The following is a 22,875-nucleotide window of genomic DNA, read 5'->3' on the forward strand; positions in this document are numbered from 1 at the left end:
ACGGCGCTCTTAACATTCCGCCCGCCTTGAACGATTGGCGTTCAACAATGATGTGTACAATATATCGTAGTATGTAAATGAGGTTCGTATATGTGTTGATTACAATGAGAGTGTGTGCCGTATTAGTGTTGCTTAAAATTACACAATAAGTTTAGTTATAGAATATAGAGTACGCTTGTCGAATATAATACAAGTTTTAAATATAAAAGAAACATAGTTATAATAAATGTTCGTGTATTAAATGGAGTGATTTGTCGATTGTTTTTCTGGTAAAGCATCTAGTGGTTGTTCCACTGGTAGAATGCATATTTTCGTCAGGGGTCGTTTGATTACACCTTCTGCAGCTTTGATTGACACCACCCGTGTAATGTTGTCAGCTCGGGGATGTAACTCAAGGATTCGTCCCACTCTCCATTTGAGTGGTGGAACATTGTCATCCTTGATCAAGACCATTGTCCCTGGTCCAAAGTTGGTTGGTGATTTTGCTCGCCATTTGTTACGTTGTTGTAACTGGTGCAGATATTCTGCTTGCCATCGTTGCCAGAAATGCTGTAACATACTTTGTAGATGCTGGTAACGGCTGAGACGATTTTCCTTTACATGACGCAAATCAGGTTCGGGAAATGCAGTGAGTGAATCGCCTATTAAGAAGTGTCCAGGAGTGAGAGGGGATAGATCTGTTGGGTCATCGGAGAGAGGACACAAGGGACGGGAATTCAGACATGCCTCGATTTGAGTCAATACTGTATACAGGGTGTCTCACAACTCGTGTAGGTCCCTGAAATGGGGGGTAGGTGACGTGATACTAAGCAACATTTTCCTTTGCAAAAATCGGGTTTGAAGCGTCGATTTCGAGTTATTAACGAAAAACACGGACCAATCAGAGCGCCGTGCCGGGATTACGCGCGCCGAGAAGCGAGAGCGAAAGCTTCGAGCCGGTCGCCGGAGTGCGAGCGCGATCAACTGAGTTTTCCTCGGAACTGTCTTAACGTCTAATAAGAAGTTTTTACATCGAAACTCAGTTAAATAACAAACAGAATAATTAAAAGTAATGTTCATTTATTCATTCCTCATGAAGGAGAATCGGAATTAGTTATGTGTAATTGACCTAAAGTATGCAAATGGTATTTATTGAATACCGCAATTCGTTATCGACAAGGAATGTGACATTAAATATCGAAATTTTTTTGTTTTATTTCCGACAATAATATTGGCCAACGAATTTACGTATTTTAATAGGAAATACTTATTCTGTTTGTGATAAAAAAGGGTTTCAATGTGAGATCTAACAAATGTATTAACGTCTCTACTAATTTACCTGCCGATGTTGACCTGTCGCAGACATTGGCACCTTATAACACAGCTGGTGGCACTCACAGGTCACTGCACTGTCTTTATTTCAAAACACTTTTGTTTTCACTTTCACTTTCTGGAGAATCCCTGGTAAAAGGTATTGTCCCTCCCGATGCCTCCGAGGGTGTCCGAAAGGTGCCGATTATTTTAATATTGTCCTGGACTGCTCCTGTGATTAATAATAATTCCCCAAGATCCATGTTGAAAACTGCAGGTGCTGTGAAAAGTCCTCAGAATTTAGATTATGCGGCCGTATAAACTTATACGGGTGCATCTCGTTCTCTTGAAGAATTCGATGTACCGCGGAGCGATGTATAGTGAAATAAAATACAGAAATGTATTAATAAATGGAGAAGGATACTTTGATATTAACGTTTTAATACTATTAACGTTACTTACCCGAAACGGCGAGCGACGTCTCCTATGCTTAGCGTTCCATCTTCATGGAACTCTTCGACTACCTCGCGTTCCTTTTGCACTCGACGTGAATATAAAAAATATAAAATTCTGCGTTAGTCCTTTGCAGGGACATTTCGATGGTCACTGTCCGGCAGCTCTCACGAAAATGCTCACGGGTCAAACATAGTTTTCTTTCCAAAACACACTCAGCCTTTCCCTACCCCATGGCTAGATATTTTAACAAAAGTGTGCATACTGTTTGAACAACTTCCCCAAGTCTGATTGCCATTCTTAACGTCCCCAAGGGTTTTTCGAAACAATCAATTATACGACAGCCGATAGCTGCGAGACTCCAATTCACCTGGATTGCCCATTGTACCATTTAGGCTTGACCGTGCAATAAATTGTGCGAAGGCGAACTAACGGAAAGCTAATTACCTTAGATGACCCTTTTTACCAGACATTAAACATTTTGGTATTGCACACGGTTTTCTGTCCACTGGTCACATACCGTTCGTCAATACCTGGCCAGATAGCACGAAAACACAAAGCAGTCGGTACGAGATTTGACTGTTTTACGGCTCCAAACGTTGTCTTGTAAAACGGCTGCTGCTACGTGCTATACCAAAATGTTTAATGTCTGGTAAAAAGGGTTATCTAAGGTAATTAGCTTTCCGTTAGTTCGCCTTCGCACAATTTATTGCACGGTCAAGCCTAAATGGTACAATGGGCAATCCAGGTGAATTCGAGTCTCGCAGCTATCGGCTGTCGTATAATTGATTGTTTCGAAAAACCCGTGGGGACGTTAAAAATGGCAATCAGACTTGGGGAAGTTGTTCAAACAATATGCACACTTTTGTTAAAATATCTAGCCATGGGGTAGGGAAAGGCTGAGTGTGTTTTGGAAAGAAAACTATGTTTGACCCGTGAGCATTTTCGTGAGAGCTGCCGGACATTGACCATCGAAATGTCTCTGCAAAGGACTAACGTAGAATTTTATATTTTTTATATTTACGTCGAGTGCAAAAGGAACGCGAGGTAGTCGAAGAGTTCCATGAAGATGGAACGCTAAGCATAGGAGACGTCGCTCGCCGTTTCGGGTAAGTAACGTTAATAGTATTAAAACGTTAATATCAAAGTATCCTTCTCCATTTATTAATACATTTCTGTATTTTATTTCAGTATGCATCGCTCCGCGGTACATCGAATTCTTCAAGAGAACGAGATGCATCCGTATAAGTTTATACGGCCGCATAATCTAAATTCTGAGGACTTTTCACAGCACCTGCAGTTTTCAACATGGATCTTGGGGAATTATTATTAATCACAGGAGCAGTCCAGGACAATATTAAAATAATCGGCCCCTTTCGGACACCCTCGGAGGCATCGGGAGGGACAATACCTTTTGCCTGGGATTCTCCAGAAAGTGAAAGTGAAAACAAAAGTGTTTTGAAATAGAGACAGTGCAGTGACCTGTGAGTGCCACCAGCTGTGTTATAAGGTGCCAATGTCTGCGACAGGTCAACATCGGCAGGACGACCCAGTGGCAATTACCCCATCACTTTCACTCTCGGATTATTAACAAACAGGATTATTTTCAAAGTAATGGGTGAGTCTTATTTTAATAAATTTCCTGTAAATTAGTAGAGACGTTAATACATTTGTTAGATCTCACATTGAAACCCTTTTTTATCACAAACGGAATAAGTATTTCCTATCAAAATACGTAAATTCGTTGGCCAATATTATTGTCGGAAATAAAACAAAAAAATTTCGATATTTAATGTCACATTCCTTGTCGATAACGAATTGCGGTATTCAATAAATACCATTTGCATACTTTAGGTCAATTACACATAACTAATTCCGATTCTCCTTCATGAGGAATGAATAAATGAACATTACTTTTAATTATTCTGTTTGTTATTTAACTGAGTTTCGATGTAAAGACTTCTTATTAGACGTTAAGACAGTTCCGAGGAAAACTCAGTTGATCGCGCTCGCACTCCGGCGACCGGCTCGAAGCTTTCGCTCTCGCTTCTCGGCGCGCGTAATCCCGGCGCGGCGCTCTGATTGGTCCGTGTTTTTCGTTAATAACTCGAAATCGACGCTTCAAACGCGATTTTTGCAAAGGAAAATGTTGCTTAGAATCACGTCACCTACCCCCCATTTCAGGGACCTACACGAGTTGTGAGACACCCTGTATATTTCCTCATAAGTTAATCTGGTTTCGCCGATAATTCTTTTTAAGTGATACTTTGTGGATTTAATTGCTCCTTCCCACAATCCTCCGAAATGTGGAGCCCGAGGAGGTATCAAGTGCCATTGAATGTTATTATTACTCAGAAATGTTTCTACACGGTCATGAAATTTCTTGTCTTTTAACAATTTGTTTAAATCTAAGAGCTCGTTGCGTGCCCCGACGAAGTTTGTACCATTATCCGAATATATCGTGTGACAAAGGCCGCGACGCGCGATGAATCGTCTCAAACAATTCAAAAATGATTCGGTAGTCATATCTGTTGCTAATTCTGAATGAACTGCTTTAGTCGAAAAACATACGAATAAACAAAGATATGCTTTCAATGTAACCTTTGATCTTGTTTTTTCTTTAATGAGAAAAGGACCGGCATAATCAATGCCGCATACAGAAAACGGACGCGCTGGGGTAACTCGCGTAGCAGGTACGTTTCCCATTAGGTAATACGGACTAACAGGTTTTACTTTAAAACACCGAATGCATTGTTTTATAATTGATTTCAGTAATCTTTTTCCTGATAACGGCCAATATCGCTTGCGTATAGAATAAAGGGTTGTGTTGCAACCAGCATGTAGCAAGCGTAAATGCTCGCGTGTGAGGATTAATTTTGTGACGTGATGTTTGGGTGGTAAAATGATTGGATGTTTCTGATTATATGGAATTTTTGCGTTAACTAGTCTACTACCTATTCTTAGTATACCATCTTTATCTAAAAAAGGATTCAATGAAATTAAAGAACTAGAATTTGCTATTGGTTGATTCGCTTTCAAATGCTTGATTTCGTCAGAGAAGAAATTAATTTGAACTATTTTGATTATTGTTGTTTCTAACTTGATTAATTCTTCTAATGTCAACCGCGGATGTGATTCCTTTTTTATGTGAAGTGATTGTCCCTTTGCGTTCAAGGATTTTTATGTGAATGTTATTTATAAATCGTAGACAATATGCAATTGTTCGGATTAATCGCGTGTAACAAGAGAATCTATTCAATACTTCTGTATTTATGATGGAAGTAAATGTGTAAGTAGTTCTAATTTCTTCGGAAATATTCTCTGCGGGGAGTTGATTGTCATTGTTATATATTTGTGTAGGTAAATTTTCCTGCAACCAGGATGGACCATTCCACCAAAGATTGTTGTTAATAAGCAAAGTTGGACTGATTCCCCGTGATATGATATCAGCAGGATTTTCAGATGACGCGACATTTAACCATTTTCCATGCGATAGGGTTTGTATTTCTGCTGTACGATTTGCTACAAATGTTTTCCATTGTTTTGAGGGAGAGTTGATCCACGCAAGAACGATTGTGGAATCACACCAATAATATTCGTCACATATGATGCCTATTGATGTCCGTACTTTCTTTGCAAGCTGGGCTAGTAACTGAGCACCGCACAGTTCTAATCGCGGCAAGCTAATAACTTTCAAAGGAGCGACTCTAGATTTTGCGCATAATAATCGAGTAGTCCATATACCGTTTTTATCTAATGCACGGAGATATATACACGTTCCATAAGCCTTTTCTGACGCATCAGAAAAGCCGTGTAATTCGAATTTTTGGATTTTCGCGGGTAAAGCTCGTCTCGGAATTCTAATGTCATTTATATACATAAGTTCTTCGTGGAATGTACTCCATCGAGAGTGGAGATGCTGAGGTAATGATTCAACCCAAGCGGAGTGAAGTTGCTACAATTCTTGTAGAATAATTTTTGCTTGAATCGTAGCTGGACCGATTAAACCGAGAGGATCGAAAATTTGTGAAATATCTGAGAGAATTGTACGTTTTGTGATGCGTGAATTTATAGGGTTTTTTACCGAAAAAGTTAATATGTCTTGTTCGAAATTCCAAAATAAACCTAACGTCTTTGAGCTATTGTCCGATACTAATTGTAATTGATTTTTATTGTCTGTTTGTGATGCGAATATTTTGGGTTCGTTCGATGCCCATTTACGAAGTTCGAAACCTGAAGAGAGAAGAATGTTGGTTAAATTATTCTTCAATTGTACAATTTCAGTAATAGAATCTGACCCTGTCAATAAATCATCTACATAGAAATCGCGTAAAATAGCGCGACCTGCAAGCGGGTGACTTTCTTGGTGTATTTGTCCAATATGTTGAAGAACCTTAGTTGCAAGAAAAGGTGCGGATGCTGTGCCGTAGGTTACAGTGTTTAACTCGTACATTTTAATCGATTCATTTTTATCTTTGCGCCATAATATACGTTGGAATTTTCTATCTTCGTTTCTTACTAATATCTGTCGATACATCTTTGCAATATCTGCTGAAAGAACATATTGATGCTTGCGAAATCGTAAAAGGATTGACATTAAATCTTCTTGAACTACGGGTCCTACCCACTGAACGTCATTTAATGATAGCCCTGACGATGTCTTGGCAGACCCATCAAAGACTACGCGTAATTTTGTGGTGGTACTACTTGCTCTAAAAACTGCATGATGCGGTAAATAGTATCCTGTTTGTGTATGTGATTGTTCTAAGTTTGTAATTTCACTCATGTGCCCTAACGATTCATATTCCTCTAAGAATTTAATATACTCTTCTTTAATTTCCGGTTGCCTAGCTAGTGTGCGTTCTAAATTGAATAGTCTTTTTTCCGCGTGATGTATGGAATTACCTAACTTATTAATATTTTCTTTAAATGGAATGGCTACAATGTATCTGCCATTGTTATCTCGCGTTACAGTAGAATCAAAATGTTGTTCACAATGATGCGGAGATTTTGTGTTTTCAGCTATACTACCTTCTATTTCCCAAAACTTGGCTAATTGATCGTGAATTTGTTCGTTTGTGACTAAATGACAAATAGTTCGTGTTTCTGCAAATGAAGGAGCGAGATCTAAGTTTCCTACAACGATCCAACCTAATTGAGTTTTTTGTAATGAAGGGTGACGAGGTCCTAATGAATGACGACCTACACACATTAAATCCCAGAATAAATCTCCACCAATAATCATGTCAACTTCTCTGGGAACATTGAACTGAGGATCGGCTAAGAATTTATTGGATGGAATTTCTAGTAAAGATAAATCGACTGGTCGGTTTGGAATGTTTTCTGTTATCGTAGGTAAAACTAAACAGGAGATTGATTTTGTAAATCCGTTAAAACGCGATACAATATGTGTGTGTGCTTGATATTCGATGTTCTTTGCTAATTTACTATTTCCTGAGACTCTAATATTTATCTTATCGCGATTTAATTGAAGTTTATTGGCTAACTTTTCTGAAATGAAATGGGATTGTGATCCTGAATCTAAAAGAACGCGACAATCGTGTTTTATTCCATCGTGATCCTTAATATGAACTGTGGCAGTAGCTAACATAGTCACTTTATTTTCTAGTGTAATGACTGTTTGTGCCGTAAGTGTTTCCTGTGTGTCAGTGATAGTGTGTGCGTTTACATTGGAAGTATTTTGTTTTGACGTTGAAGGTGCTGTATGAGTATAAGGTGATGTGTTTGAAGTGTAATCTATATGTAATAATGTGTTATGTTTCTTATGACATTTTCTACATACGCTTCGTGTACAATCTATGCTTCAATGTCCTGCTGCGAGACAATTGAAACACACATGCAATTCTTGAATTTTGGCTCGACGTTCAGTGGGAGTTAATCTCAAAAAACTAGAGCAACTATGTAAATAATGATTTCCCTTGCAGAGGGAGCATACTGGTTCAGTATTAGTTACATGTGTCGTAACGACTCTGAATTTATTTTGCTTTGTTTCATTTATGAATTTGTTAGGAACTATTTTGTCGAAATTGATTCCTTCAAGGTATTTACAATGATTTTTCAAGAAATTCATCATATCCTGCAAAGTGACATTTCCCTGAATCTGATTCATTTTTCTTTCCCATTCACGCTGTGTATGACTATCTAATTTCGAAGTTAACAAATATATTATAAGAGTATCCCAAGAATCTGTGGGTTCACCAAGTGCTTTTAACGCTAACAGATTGTTGTTGGTATTATCAATTAAATTTCTTAATCCTGACAAAGATTCTCTATTGCAAGAGGAAACTTCATGCATAGACCTAACGTGATGGTATTTTAATGTCGATAGATCCTCGTAACGATCCTTTATTCTATTCCACGCAAGAGTATAATTTATTTCGGAAATACCTAATGCTTCAATCGTACGTGCTACGCTACCCTTCACTGATGCATTTAAATAATGAAATTTTTCAATGTTTGAGAGATTCATATTATTATGGATGAGTGATTCGAAAGTGTCTCTAAACTTTACCCAATTACTATATGAACCGTCAAACGTGGGCAATTCTATTGTGGGTAATTTAATACGGGTTTCCGTGCTAGCATTCGAAAAAGCGGGTGTCATTAAGCGAGTTGAAATTTCAGGATTTGCAAGAACTTGTTGAGAACGAGACTGCGAAATAACATCTTCAGCTGCTGCTGTTAATTGGAAAAATAAATTTTCAAAAGAATCGCGCTCTGCATGTTCTTGAATTGTAGAAGGTTCTTCGACTAAAGATTCAATTTGACTTTGCAACGTATCAAACTTTTCGTATAATGGCGATATTTTTTCTAATCTTTTTTGAAGTTCCGTTACTGGAGATGAACGATCGAATGACTCTAGATAATTTTTGAATCGCGTTAGCGAAGCTTTAATCTGACCGCGACTTATCACGGCTTGTTTGAGCGTAGCGTCCATGATTTTGAATAATACTGACTCAAATCGAAGAATGAAAAGAGGGACTTACGAGATGATGATCGGAAATAACTAGGAAGGCGTTAACCACTGCTGATTGTTGAGTCCCTTCTTGAAACTGCACGATGTAGCAGCACCCTTTTCTGGCTCGGCGAAGATGTTCCTCCAGGGATGCTGGGATGTTGAGGCCCCTCAATGATATGATGTTAGCAGCAAATCCTTGATCAGCTTCCTTCGTTTAATGGAACTCAGCAGGATGGAAGTTCACTGTACCAGTTGAGATGGTGGCTTCTTCGTTGAACTCACAATGTGTATGATTGTCTTTACAGGCACTTATGTGTACTTATAAAGTTCACCAATTCCGGATACATCCGGCTCGAAGGACCAAAAAATATGTTAAATTCGTTTGTACTGTTGTACGGAATTTTTAAATAATGTAGCAAATGCTAACTTTACCTTTCTACGTGGTGATTTATTTTACTTAGTGTGTTGCTTTGAAATGTTACAAGAATTCTGTCTTAAAACTATCGTGCTGGTCTTTTTATTAATTTTCGGATGTAGGCGTGTATTCGGAGGTAAGGACTAAAACTAAGGTGGGAAAAGTCGTTGTCCAATCATCTGTTTTTGGTAATGCGGGGGTTGTTCTTCCCTTTCCTCGGGGTACATGTTTTGGAAAAACCCAAGTTGGCGTGCAGGTAGTGACAAATTTTGCCGATGGTTTATGGTGTGGTTTATGAGAGGGAAGTAATTAGATTTTAAAGCGGACCGTAATTTAGGTTTTTTCCTTGACAAGCGTGAATATAAAAATTAGAAATTGAGAAAAAGACCCTTCCTGGTTGTAACCTAACGGCGCTCTTAACAGTCATTCAACAGATCATCGTTGCATGGCAACCGTTCGCGACGTATGCCTCGCGATCGAGAACAAAATCGCGATCCGTAGCCAGTCTAACAATGTCTTCTAATAAAATATAATATAATTTGTGACGGATCGGTGGGGGAAAAGCCCGAAGGGGGTTCCCTGGAGTGGGGGCAGTTAGGGAAAACGGCCCTCCACGCACCGAAGCTCACACCCACGGCCGATTTATTTAACGGGGCGTCAGTGCTAATGCACTCGTCTGTAGTAATCGCCCTTCCGGCTGTTCTGTCGGGAGCGGGAATCAGAGGGGGTCAGAAAAAAATTAGTAAAGGACCCGCGAGTGTGTATCCAACAACGAAAAATGCTTTTATTCGGGCCCCCAAGTAGGCCACGTAAGCAGAACAGAAAAATGAATTCGCGTGGGCCCCACGCGTTACAGGCAACGGTCGAGGAAAAAGGGGGCGACTCGCCAGTTGCGAGGGTGGCTTTCGCGGCGCGGGGGCCAACGGTACGCGCGAGTACAAAGATAGAGAAAATACAAAATTCGTCCGCGAAGGAACACGCCCTCTTAGGGGTCGTGGACAGTAAGGGGACGTTGGTCCTAAATACCAAAATACAGTGGAAACTAGATTAGAGGGGACGTTGTCGTGTAAACCGTCCGCGGCCTCTAGGGTCCTCGTCACTGGGGCCAGGGGTCCTATCGCCCTCGCCCACGCGCCAATGAATAATACAAAAGAAAGGGGTAAGGAGGTAACTCCTACCTTTTTGCGCTGGCGTACTTCAAGAAAAACTGCACGCTGGGCCGGCGGCGACGAAAAATCCTCGCAGGCACACACACAATATACAGTACACAAAAAAAAGAAAAGCACTAAAAAAACGGAACGCACCACTCAGATTCGAAGAACAAAACGGAGACGTACAACACACGAAATAGGGAAAAAAAAAAAGAAAAACGGCTTTAGCGTAGAGAAACGACTATATCGCGTGGCTGCTCGCTAGCTTCTTTTCGATCCATCCTCTTCTTCCCCGGTTCGCGGTATTCCTCCACCCCGAGGATTTCGGCGTCGAGGATGGGCCATCCCACTACGACGTCTGGTGGCCAGGTCCTGGGGCCCTCTCGAGGTGGCAGTTGAGGGTGGCTTGTCCCCAGGCCTGGCGTTTCCCGGTGGTCGGCTGCCGGTCGCCCCCGCGGAGGATGACGGGGTGACACCGCGACCGGACAGCCGGTGTCCTCTTCGGTGGACCCATCCCGCACCTCCGTCGCTCAGGGAGAGGTTCCTCCGCGACCGGGGATAACGGTGGCTCCGGTGGTAGTTGGAGGCATCAAAGGGGGGGGGGGGGGGGAGAAAGAAAAACGTGGCGCCCGAAATAAATGAAGAATAAAAAACATGAAAAAGAAAAGAAAAACACACACACACACGGCACACTCTCACTCATTCTTGCCCCAGCGGCGAGGGGTCCGCTTGGGCGGAGGGGTGGGGCCGGCAATTCAGGGGGATCCTCGTAACGAGGCATAACCAAAAAAATAGAAGGTGATCAACTGGATCAAAATATGCCTCGTTACAAATTTCGATTCCTCAATTCGGATATCTTATAATGAGAATAGTGTATCGTTAAACATACATATCTATGAATAATCGTTCACGCGTTTTCATTCGGTCCGTTTACCGGCCGTGCTTATGTTGTGCAATTATTAGAAAAAGACAGTGAAATAAATTGAGAGTTCATTGACCCTGCCAGGACATCAGCTGTTGATGCTCTGATCGGTGGATCTACCCGGTGACACAAATATTTTTTATCGAAGCCAGTTTTTCCATGAATCAATGAGTAAGTGTTATTTAAGTTACTTGTATATTTTTAAAATTGAACGTACGCAACAATAGATTTATTTCACTTCAATGAGCTACTGCATTAGATATTCTATTCGAGTTCGATCTCATTTCATAAACAAGATACTCATTCGTTTTGAAACGTGAATTTATTCGTTTGCTTCATTAGAATAGTTGACAAAATTAATTTTCGTGAATTTATTATTTTTCCTTTATGAAGGCATAAAATAAATACAATATACTTCGTTTGGTTGTTTTAAACAACAACTAATTGGTTTATTTCTCACTCACGAATTACGAAGAATTTAATATTATTCTTAACTTATTAATTCATTATTCGATTTAACTTTTACCTTTTACCCAATAGCTTCCTGTTATACCGACGTTATATCGACAGTATCGATACATTTGTTCACGACGACGATCGACCGTCATATTCGAAGCTGTCGCTCACGCTGTCGCGAGACCGGTCTATACGCGCTCTCATTGGTCAGTGTTTTTCATTAATAATTCAAAAACTAAGCTTTAACCAGCATTTTGGTAAAGGAAAAAGTTGTTCAGAATCACTCCAGCTACCACCCCCTAAAATTATGCCCACCAGTAGCCGAACACCCTGTGTATATGGATGAGGATATTGAAATCTTACCTACAAAACAAGACCTTTTGCAAAGGTCAGCAACGACATATTTGAAAAACATCTGAAACCGCTGTTGTCGCACATGATACTAAGGCGCGCAAGTGAACAAAAATATGAATAACTTAGAAGACCGCAAATTACCGCAAGATATCGTTACAAATTCTTATTTAGGAAGCTTCCAGCTTTCATTTAAGCCTATTTGGTAGGTGAACCGAGGTGAAGATCAGAACGTTTTCCTTCCATAAACATTAAGTATGTTTATATCTCTTTCCATATCAGTGTTAAAAATAAACATTTTGTTGTGCAATTTGCATTATTATAATACTAAAGTATCATATAAAAAGCCGATAATAGTGAATAAACATAATATTTTAAAAATGATGAACATTAAGTTAAACTTTACCCGGAGAAAATTGATTTTATAAAATGTTCGGCTTATATCTTCGAAACGATAATAATAAAATCATTAAAACTGTGAGAACAGTATGCACAGATTTCTTATAAACTAGTTCCACTAAATGGATTTCAAAAATTGCGATTTTCATTTTTTGACTTTTGTCCATGTTTTCGCCGTTTTTCGCCACTGTGCGCCAGTGCAAGTAGACACGTTCGGGGGAATCGCCCTTCCGGCTGCTCTTCCGGGAGTGGTACTCAGAGGGGGAGAAAAAATGAATAGATAACCCGCGAGTATCTAAGGAACAAATAACTTTATTTAGGGCCGAAGTGGGCCTTTCTAAAACAACGAGATAGAGCCCCTCGTAGTACAAAATACGTTAAGGAACAGGGTCGCGATCGCTACTTGCGAAAAAAGATTTCTCGACGTGGGGGTCCACGGTACGCGTGAGAAGTACAGCAAGGAGAAAATGATCTAAAGCGCAACAGGAACAGGCCCTCTTGGGGGTCGTGGACAAGAAGGAAGACGCTGGCCCTAGATACGAAATATAAAAAAGTAATCCGTACCGGGATTCGCGGCTTGGGAACGCGGAAACGATACTGAAAAGCGGGAAGGAAATAATCCGCGAACACCGCGGCTGCCGTTCCTACTCTGTGGACCTTGGTGTCGCCACACTCCCACATATTCACAAAAAAAAAGAAAGCGAAAAGAAACGAAAAACAAAGAAAACTCAAAAGAAAGAAAAACGCGGGAACAAAAGGGAGCCTGGACTATCGTGTTTTCGCGTGGGACGCTCGTCGTGGCTCGCTGACTTTTACTTATTCGCGGTTCGGTTCCTCGGTGCGCGGGGTTCCCCCTCCCCGAGGATTTCGGCACCAAGGATGTGCCGAAATGTGTTCGTCTTCCTGGTCAGATCCTGGGACCCCCTCTGCTCTTCTGTGGCTTCATCCCGCGCCTCCGTCGCTCGGGTTGTTTTCCCGCGACCGAGGACAGCGGACTCCTCTTCTTCGCGACGGCGGCCGCACGCAAAGGGATTGAGAGGGAGGGACGCGCAAAGTAAAAAAAGAAAGTGTAACGCGTTTGATTAAAATACGTAAAAGTCGCTCGCGTTAACACGTTCGCGTCGCGGGCGAGGGTTACGCCAGAAGGTTAGGTAACGTTTCTTAGATGTTAGAAAGGACGTTTTCAGGAAAACGGAGAGCCTGGTCCGCGAAGATCCGGCTGCCCCAGAGGATGGTTTGCGAAGTTTCAGAATTTCGAGAGCTTGGTCCGCTAAGGTCCGGCAGCTCGGAACTATGAGTCCTTTTGGAAATTTTGCAAGACTAGAGAGCCTGGTCCGCTAAGGTCTGGCTGCTCCGAGGGTCAAGGTTTGATTTCCAGGAAAAGACTGACTTGGCCCTGACTTTTCCCGGTATTTATATTCTTTTCGACTTCTGGGTCGACCAATCACGGGCGCGCGTTGTCATGCCCAAGGGTTTTTTATGGCATTGCCTGCCCGAGGTACGCTGGTTATGCGGCGTACGACACATACATTTTCCTATAACTAACCTATGTACATTATACGAGGTCCGTCCCAGAAGTATCCGACCTTCTTTCATATTTCCCTGCTGGTGTTATCCTGCGTCATCAGGCTGGTGGCATCCTTCGAAGTAGTCCCCATTTGATTGTAGAATACTCTGCCAACGACCTTTCCACTTATGGAAATAGTCCTGGAACTCGTTTTTCGGAATAGCCTTTAGAGCGTTCGTCGTATTAGTTTCGACCGTTTCTTTATCGTCGAATCGGTGTTCTTTGAGTGGTATTTTCAATTTTGGAAACAACCAAAAATCGCAGGAAGCTACATCAGGACTGTACGGAGGCTGACAGAGTTGGTGCGTTGGTGCATGCGCTGGTGCGTTATCGTGATGAAGAAGCCAATCACCACTTGACCAAAACTGAGGCCAAAACTAGTTATCGGTATTCCAAGATCACATTCTAGTTCTCGCACAGTCAATCGACGATTTTCGTTGATCGCAAGTCGCACACGTTCGATATTATTAAGTCTTGTTGTCGTGGAAGGCCGCTCAGAGTGTGGGTTACTATCAACAGATGTGCGGCCATCTTTGAACCGCTTATACCACTCTTTGATTTGTGTGTTGCTCATATACTCATCCCCAAATGCCTTCTTCATCATATCGATAGTTTCCGTACAACTCTTTTCGAGTTTTAAGGAAAATTTGATACAAATTTGTTGCTCCGATCCTTCCCTTATTTTTCACAACAGCAGAATACGACGAACGTAAAAAACGCTTCGTAAAAGAATGCACGTTGCACATGAACTAAGGCGTCCCGACGAAAACTACGATATTGTGAGAGTTCGTAAAGCTTTGCAGTTGATACTCATACCCGGCAAATGACGCTAAAATTGTCAGGTGCGAAGAAATTAAAGAAGGTCGGATACTTTTGGGACAGACCTCGTATACAGGATAAACGCTTTTCCGCTACAATCTCCCCCTCTAGTCCTGAGAAACGTCCCGGTGAAGGACTAGCTCAGTTGTCGTCTTCTTAGGTCGTTCTCTTTTCCGGATTGGGCGTACTAGTCGTTCGTCCGGTGAGTCCTCAGCCTTGATAAGGAGGCGACTTGCAAAAGAATAAAAAAAAACACGCATCCTTCCATACACCCCGTCACGAGGGGTTTGCAAGAGCGGAGGAATGAGGCCGGTGGGCCTGGTGGCCATTCGTACCGAGGCACGAAAAAATGCCTCGTTACAATACCAACCAAAAAAATATTTCAATCATAACAATTTCATTCATTCAACACTCTTACCAACCTCATTCATACAATACTCTTACCAACTCATTTTTATTGTAAAAATAACCTCACATATTTCACAGTAACAGAAAATTACATATATCCTGGTAATGAAAAATAAATAATTGCAAATAAATATATCATGCAAATAATTAACAGATAGCAATCATTTATGTCATTAAATTTCTTATGTCAAATTGCTTATCATTTTATTCGAGTGAAATAACTGAAATAAAAAAATTATTTGCAAAATATCTCAAATATATTAAACACAGAACAAAATTATCTTTGTTGCATCATTTATATAATAAAAATAACAGTGTATTTGAAATAATAATTTATTTGTTGATGAATTATTTATTATTTGTCATTTTATTTGAAATAACATGTTCCTGATCTGACTATATGAACAGATTACAAAATTTTCAGATATGGCGCTTTTATAAAAACCCATCACCTTGAATAAAACTTGAAATATAAAAGTTAAATATTATTCATTAATTTCAGCATATTTTGCAACGAATATTCACTTTCAATGTGACAATGAACATATTAACATAACATTTCAAAAATTTTACGCTATGCGGGTAACGGGTAAAATTGTGTTACGTACTCATACTATTTATCACAAGTATAATTTCAAAATGTTTCACAATAAGTATGTGTTATAGCTGTTGTTAACAGGAAAGTTGTTAACATAATGTTTTTGTTGAAGTTAAAGCCTTGACCATGCTTATACCGTTTTTAGAAAACCCCACATCCTTCGAAGTCATAGTTTCATTAGGGTCTGGGGCCTGCGAGTACTCCAGGTATAGACACGTGTACTGTCGTAGCAGTTCTTTTTAGTTAGTCCTAACTGTGTGCCCGTCTTGTAAGCACCGAATTCTTCTATAGTTTTCTTCACCGTTCAATTTTTCCATTTATAAATATAATTATTGATCTGATATACTCCACGTGTGAATTTGTTTCACATAATCCCTGAATAGTTTTGACTCTTGAATTTCAATTATTTCATACTGTGATACATTTTCCACGTCATAAAATTCTAACAGATACACCAATTAACACAATCAGAATTTAAATAGATGTCACAATGAATGTCTGTTATTGTCGGAACAGTTAACCTGTTAAAATAACACTTTGAATTTTTTACTTTAAAATCTTTTATATTATCAGAATGAAATGTGAAATCATAACAGATACTCATACTAATTAACACAATTAAAATTCCAATACATGTCACGACTAACACGTATTATCAACGTGTTAATATAACATTCCTCGCTCTCAAATTTCAAACCTTTTACACGATCAGGGCATTATGTGAAAATATAATGGATAAACTATTGAGTATAGTTATAATTTCGATATATTTCATAATAGATACATACCGCCCCTGTAGCCGTCAATACATAAACACAACGTTTCATTAGAGTTTCACATTATTGACACCACAAAGCTTGCATACCCTTAAACACTGTTCTATATTAAAATGCAGATGCTAAAACCGATGAACCATGTTCAATAGCCCAGTGGATTGCAATGAAAAGGCAGCAGCAACGCATAGTGCGCCCATTTCCTTCGAAGAACCGACGCCGACTGAGGCTAGAAAGGGGGTAGCAACACTTCTATAAACACCGTATCCAAGGGGTACGTAGACTCCGTTGCTACGGAGCTATAAGTTAAAGAGAGGGGACGACTAAGGACATGTGAAAAAAGTGCGTAAAGAAAATATTATTTTTCCGAGGGTGTTGAACTCGATGTACCTTTTACCGCCTTCGATTTTTTGTAGGGGCATTTGATATAATTATCTACCCTATTTCAACGATTTTTATATCATGTAACTGTGCCTACTACTGGTCGAAGAAAACTACTAAAAATATATATACGGATGTAGAGGATATCGCGATATGGGGTAAAAGAATATTGGTGCTTTAAAGTTAAAGGACTATAAATACGTGGAATTTAGTGATATGAGGCACCTAAGATTATAAGGACTAAAAGAATAGGGAGGATCTAGCGATTCGGAGTATAGTAGTGTAGAAATTTAGGTGTATATGGATGTGGTGAAATAGAGATTTAAAGTAATAGTGATCTAGTTATATAAAAGCCTATATAAAAGCCTTTCCTTCCTTGGGGAAAATGAGAGTTAAAGAGGAAATGTTTGTACAACATACAATAGCATCCATCGAAACCAAATACGTCTAACTTAAAAAAGGAATATTACAATTAACATTTTTTTGCCTGCACTATTTCGAAACTGTAGCTAACTTATAGGTAATGTCAGTTCCTGTTTTAAATCTATAGATAAAGTATATTTGAAATTAATTTTATAGTTTCATATAAAAATTGTTTTGTTATTATGACATTCTTTTTGTAAGTAGTTAATTAGAAATGAAGAATTATTGTGAAAGCACTAACAAAAGTTATAAAACTGTAATAATTAATTTATTTATAGTTAGAATTTAAAGTTGGATGTTTGTGTGTTTAAAAAGTTAATTTATCTAATTTAAATTACAAAAAGAACATAAATTATTGTAAATATAATTATTAATTGATAATACACGTTGCAGATTTGAAGAATATTGTACTATTTTCATGTAATTCCTTCTTTTGCCGACAGTTCATATGTAAACTGTCTACAGGGGAATAGTGGAATAATCTGAGTAGGTTTGTGGCAATTTTAAGTGAAGATGGGAATATCGTATAATTCTTTTCTCGGTATTGTATAATTCGGTTCTCAGCCTCTCAGACACAATGCTTGCGACCTGTAACATGGCAGCACTGATGTTGATGATGAATCTTCATTCATCCCATCAATTAGGGTCGTCATTTTGTCGAAATGCACGTAGTTCTGTGACGTCAATATGGATTGAATCGCGGCAGGGTCATTCCACGCCGAATCGATCACTTTTGGAAGTCACTATCTCCGATTTTGTTCTAATCGACATATGTTGTAGTCCATGTGAAATTAGGGGGTGTTTAAGTCATCATTTTGCCGGTTTAAAATTTGTTAATGAATGAAAAACCTTCAAATTTTGCAATTTTTGCCCATTTTGGCAAAAATGGGGTCCACTTAGGAATTTTTTTCTCAGAAACTACTCAACTGATTTAGCTAAATTTTCTTTTGTCTTATTAATGAAGGATTGGGCTATTTTTAAATATTTTGTCCAACTTTGTCAATTTGTTGTAAAATATTCAAAAATTTAAACTAATTCTTTTCTTGCGTTTTTCTCAATGAAGGGCGTAAAGGGTTACAATTAAAAAATAATATGGTCGTATTCTTTGAAGCTACTCCTTTAAAATGAGCCCTTCAGAACGATGGAGCCTCGAAAATTGACGTCTCTTTAAGCTGGGAAAGGACGCGGGGTATTCAGGTAGACGAGTCGCGCGTTCAGATATTATTATGATCGGTTGTTTTATATTCCTGGCCGCAAAACTATACAAGAAGACTTCGTACAGATTAAATGACTCTGTTGATACAAAAAAAGTTTAATGGTAACCACTCTTGGTCAGTGACACATTTTTTAATCGTAACTTGATTTATAGATATTAATTTCTATATTTATTATTTATGTTCTACGAAAAAGACATTAATACTCGATGGAAACTGCAAGAAAAAGATTGTTTTCTTCAATCGGGATGGGATAAGAGGAATTATGATCAAAAGTATGGAGTGAATCAATGTGTGGGGTGATCTTAGGAATTGTAGCAGAATGTAATGACAACTACAGTAAATATTCGATATGTGCACCATTCTCGGGTCTGAACTGGTGCAGATATCGTACAGTTCCTACGTTGATTGATGTTTTGCCGAACGTAGAAAAGGACAGCGAGCGAAGGATACCGAATCTAAACAAACGGAAACATACTAAGGGATAATACTAATGAGTAAAACTTCTTTATTTTCCATTTTTTCGTTATCCAACTTTTACTAATGTATTCTTCATACTTTTCCGATTAAAATAAGACTAAACACTAAATAATTTAGACTATGTATAGTACATATTGGATATGTGCACCATTCTCGGGACCGAACTGGTGCAGATATCGTACAGTTCCTACATTTCGAGCGAAGGAGACTGAACGTAAACAAACAGTGACCTACCAGAAGGACACTCCTAATGCAAGAATAAAACTTTTTTATTTTTTATTTTTTTTTTGTGAAATTTTTTCCATCATATTTGTAACATTTTTGTCGTTAAAATGAGACCAAACACGACATACTTCGAGACATATTTACTTGTAATTTCAAGTGTTACGCGTACATCGATGATTTTACTCTAATAAGATATTGCAAGTAAATATAACTCGAATTACGTCATGTTTAGTCTCATTTTAATCAGGAAAATGTCACGAACATGATAGAGAAAGTTTTATAAAAATTTGATAAAAAATAAAAAAGTTAGCAACGTATTAGGATTGTGAACAATTGAACAGACTTTTGATCTTTACCGACAGCCACGATCGTAGTGTCTCTTTCTTTTTGACTCGCTATCCTCTTCGACGTGAAAAACTTTCATCATCAATTAAACCAGTAAATATAGCCCAAATTATGTCGTGTTTGGTCTTATTTTAATCAGAAAAATGTAAAGAATCTATTGGTAAAAGTTGGATTTCGAAAAAGTCAAAAATAAAAAAGTTTTATATTTGTATATGCATTGCTTCACGGATATACCCGAACCCGGATCATGTTACATTTCTCGGCGATCGAGCTTCTTGGCGTCTGAAGGGGTCTTCCCCCCAGTGGTGGGGATAACTTTGGTGCACATATCGTACAGATCATTTGTGCACATATCGAATATTTACTGTATTTCGTTACACTAAACACTGGGCTATTATTATCGTACGGGCAAGTTTTACATAGCATTTGTTTATTTGATAATGGCCCAAAGCTTTGAAAATTCATATTGCCTGTTATTCATAATGCCATTAAAAAATGAGTTTGTAAATAATCAGTCTGTTTAATATATTCACTTTATGTTACATAATTAAATGCCATGTTTGATAAAGATAATTATGCCTGTGCTGACTCGCGCACGTTTATTCGGAAGAAATTAATCTTAAGAATAATATTTGAGTATGAGTCCGAACGATTGACTCAGAAGAGCTGTACTAAACGATTGACTCGTGAAAATTTACTAAGTCCGTAACGAATGACTTTCGTAAAAGTTCTAAGTCCGACTTAGATGACTTTGCTCGAGATTAATGTGTCCGATATGATTGACACGACTGGTTTATTTTCAAGTCCGACTCGGTTGACTGATGTTTGAAATCTTTTTAGTCCGACTCGGATGACTAATGTTGGAATTCTGACGAGACGTTCCGTCGTTACTTCCTCGAAACGTCGGAAGTGCAAGGAGGCATGCTAATTGGTTCTCATTAGAAACGTTGATTTTCCAATCAACATGCCCCTTGACTTGGGCCCACCCTCTCTTGCGCCCTCAGCGCGCCTTTTTTGGAAGAGGGTGGGAAAAAATACCGATGAGTACGGGAGGATCTCGAAGGCTGGCAACGCTGGGGTTTTTCCCTCCAGGTGACACGCACGTTGTCCTAAAAAGTACCGCTAGGACGGAACCGAGGCCCATCCTCGGTGACCCTTCGGGAAAAACCCTGTTTATGACGGAGTAGTTATTGAAGACTAAATGAAACTTAGAAATTCTAAAAGCATTGTTCGAAAAAATGTAAAACTAAATTGCCGTCGATGGCTAAAAATCTGTCTTTCAAAAATAACTGTTACCCGGACCCATCATAAACTACCTACGAAATCCTCACGTATTGTGTTCCGTAGCACGTTCGGAACAATGCCCATTCAAATAAAACTTTAAGGTTAAGAATTTGACTTTCTAACGGTCTTTGTAAGCTACTGTACATTGCAAGTCTTTTAATACTATCCTCTAATACTACCCTTTACCAAGAGTTGTTGCAAAAGATTGCGATTCTGCAGAAATTTATTTATTTATTATTATTGCCTTAAATCATGTGAGATTTATACGACAGTCATAAAGTACATTACAGTTATTTTACAGTAGGTATAATAGTACATGTAGTACAATGGGACAATACAGTAGGTAGATTACATTCATTCGTATGTAAATTATACAGAAGTAATTACAAATTAAAATAATAAGAAAAGAAAAATACAATTATTCATTAATACTACAATGTTAACAGATAAATTCTTAAACTATACTTAAATTCTTAAAGAACACTGTTTCAGGAAATTAAAAATAATACGTAAACCACTAATATCGGAACCGAACAAAAAAGAGCGAATGCTAAGAGGAAAGCGGAACCCGCGCCTGGGAAGTAGTTTTCGCAGCAGTATGCGCTCATCCTCGTAATCTGTGCATTGCCAGATGACGTGGTCGAGATTTTCAAATTCCGCTCCACACCTACACTCACTGTTTAAAATAAAATTAACTCTGGCTAATGAGGCGTTTAAACTATAATGGAACGGTATCTATTAACAAAAGTTATAAAATCTCTAATAAGCTCGCGCCCAGTAAACCACGGCTGACCCCTGTCTTTGTGAAAATAACGAAAAAGTTGATACCCTTGAAAAAACCTTGCTCTTTAATATAATTATTAATGAGTACCTTTGCTTGAATTTTAAAGCCACGGAGTAAATCAGTAAGTGGAACTTTGTTATTTGGGGAAGGCATTTCACCCGCCGTTTCTTTTGTGAGGGAGTCCGCCCTTTCGTTACCGCTAATTCCGATATGTGCTGGAATCCAAATAAACTTGATGAAATTTTGATTATTACTATTAGAAACAAAGGTGACATATTTAGTTTTAATTTCAATAAGATGAATATTTTTATTATAGTGAAAAAAACTGGTTTTTGCAGTGATTTAATTGCGCTTATTGTTAGAGAGTCGGAAGCAATAAAGAAATTTATCCTAGTATGAGACATGATCAGATCTAACGCCCGATTAATGGCACAGTATTCTGCTGTGAAGATTGACGCTCTTGATTTATGCTAATTTTTTGTGAAATATTAAGTTGTGGACAATAGATTCCAGCACCTACAGATTGGGAGTACTCTCTTTTGCTCCCATCTGTGTAAATTACAATGGTATTAGGAAAATTGTCTTCTATGAAATGTGATAATTGAATATCAGGGTGAGGGGACTCACGCAACATATGACCCAGATGTACATCGCATGGCGGAATATTGAATAATACACTATAGTCGACATTAAAAGTAGGAAGCTTTTCGTGAGTCACTAAATTAGAAGCAGTATCCGTGATGCTAAGAAAGTTTTCTATTCTAAGGGAGCGCTTAATTCTACGATTAGAGAATATAGAAACGAAATCAATACTGTTATTAAATAATATTTTGTTTGAGGTTGGGTTTTTGAAAGAATAACATTTGCAAAGATACTTTTTAGCAAGAAAGTTAACTGTTTCGCGAAAAGAAACGACCTTGGCTTCACTTAGCAGGATATTGGTAGGGGTACTGATTCTGCAACCCAATGCTAGTCTTATTGCAGCAAATTGAATTCGATCCAACTTCAACATCAAGTGTTTGTTTTTGGGGTAATATACAAAGCAGCTGTATTCTATAATTTTACTTATGAGGCTGCTGTAGATCAACAACAAAGTCTCGAGATGGGCATCCCATGAAACTCCAGTAAGAAATTTCATGATATTTAGTAGTCCAAAAC

General features: G+C 38.7%; 1 protein-coding gene across 1 annotated transcript; it reads right to left on the minus strand.

Moving 5' to 3' along the window:
• Positions 1–237: 237 nt before the first annotated feature.
• Positions 238–8,701, minus strand: LOC105663446 (uncharacterized). Its single transcript, XM_076529592.1, has 5 exons — positions 7,813–8,701; positions 5,869–7,500; positions 5,006–5,496; positions 4,698–4,905; positions 238–641 (listed from the first exon to the last, which is right to left on the minus strand). Exons 1-5 carry the CDS (start codon positions 8,699–8,701, stop codon positions 238–240), a joined length of 3,624 nt encoding a protein of 1,207 aa, XP_076385707.1.
• Between the last annotated feature and the right edge of the window lie 14,174 nt (positions 8,702–22,875).

This window comes from Megachile rotundata, chromosome 3 (assembly GCF_050947335.1).
Source record: "Megachile rotundata isolate GNS110a chromosome 3, iyMegRotu1, whole genome shotgun sequence".
Classification (NCBI taxonomy): domain Eukaryota; kingdom Metazoa; phylum Arthropoda; class Insecta; order Hymenoptera; family Megachilidae; genus Megachile; species Megachile rotundata.

Coding starts and splice junctions, on each gene's coding strand:
- LOC105663446 (XM_076529592.1), bottom strand. CDS start 8,701: ATGGACGCTACGCTCAAACAAGCCGTGATAAGTCGCGGTCAGATTAAA. Junction 7,501..7,812: donor GAATTTCTTGAAAAATCATT/GTAAATACCTTG, acceptor TATTACATATAG/ATTACACTTCAAACACATCA. Junction 4,906..5,005: donor CTTCCATCATAAATACAGAA/GTATTGAATAGA, acceptor TTGAACGCAAAG/GGACAATCACTTCACATAAA.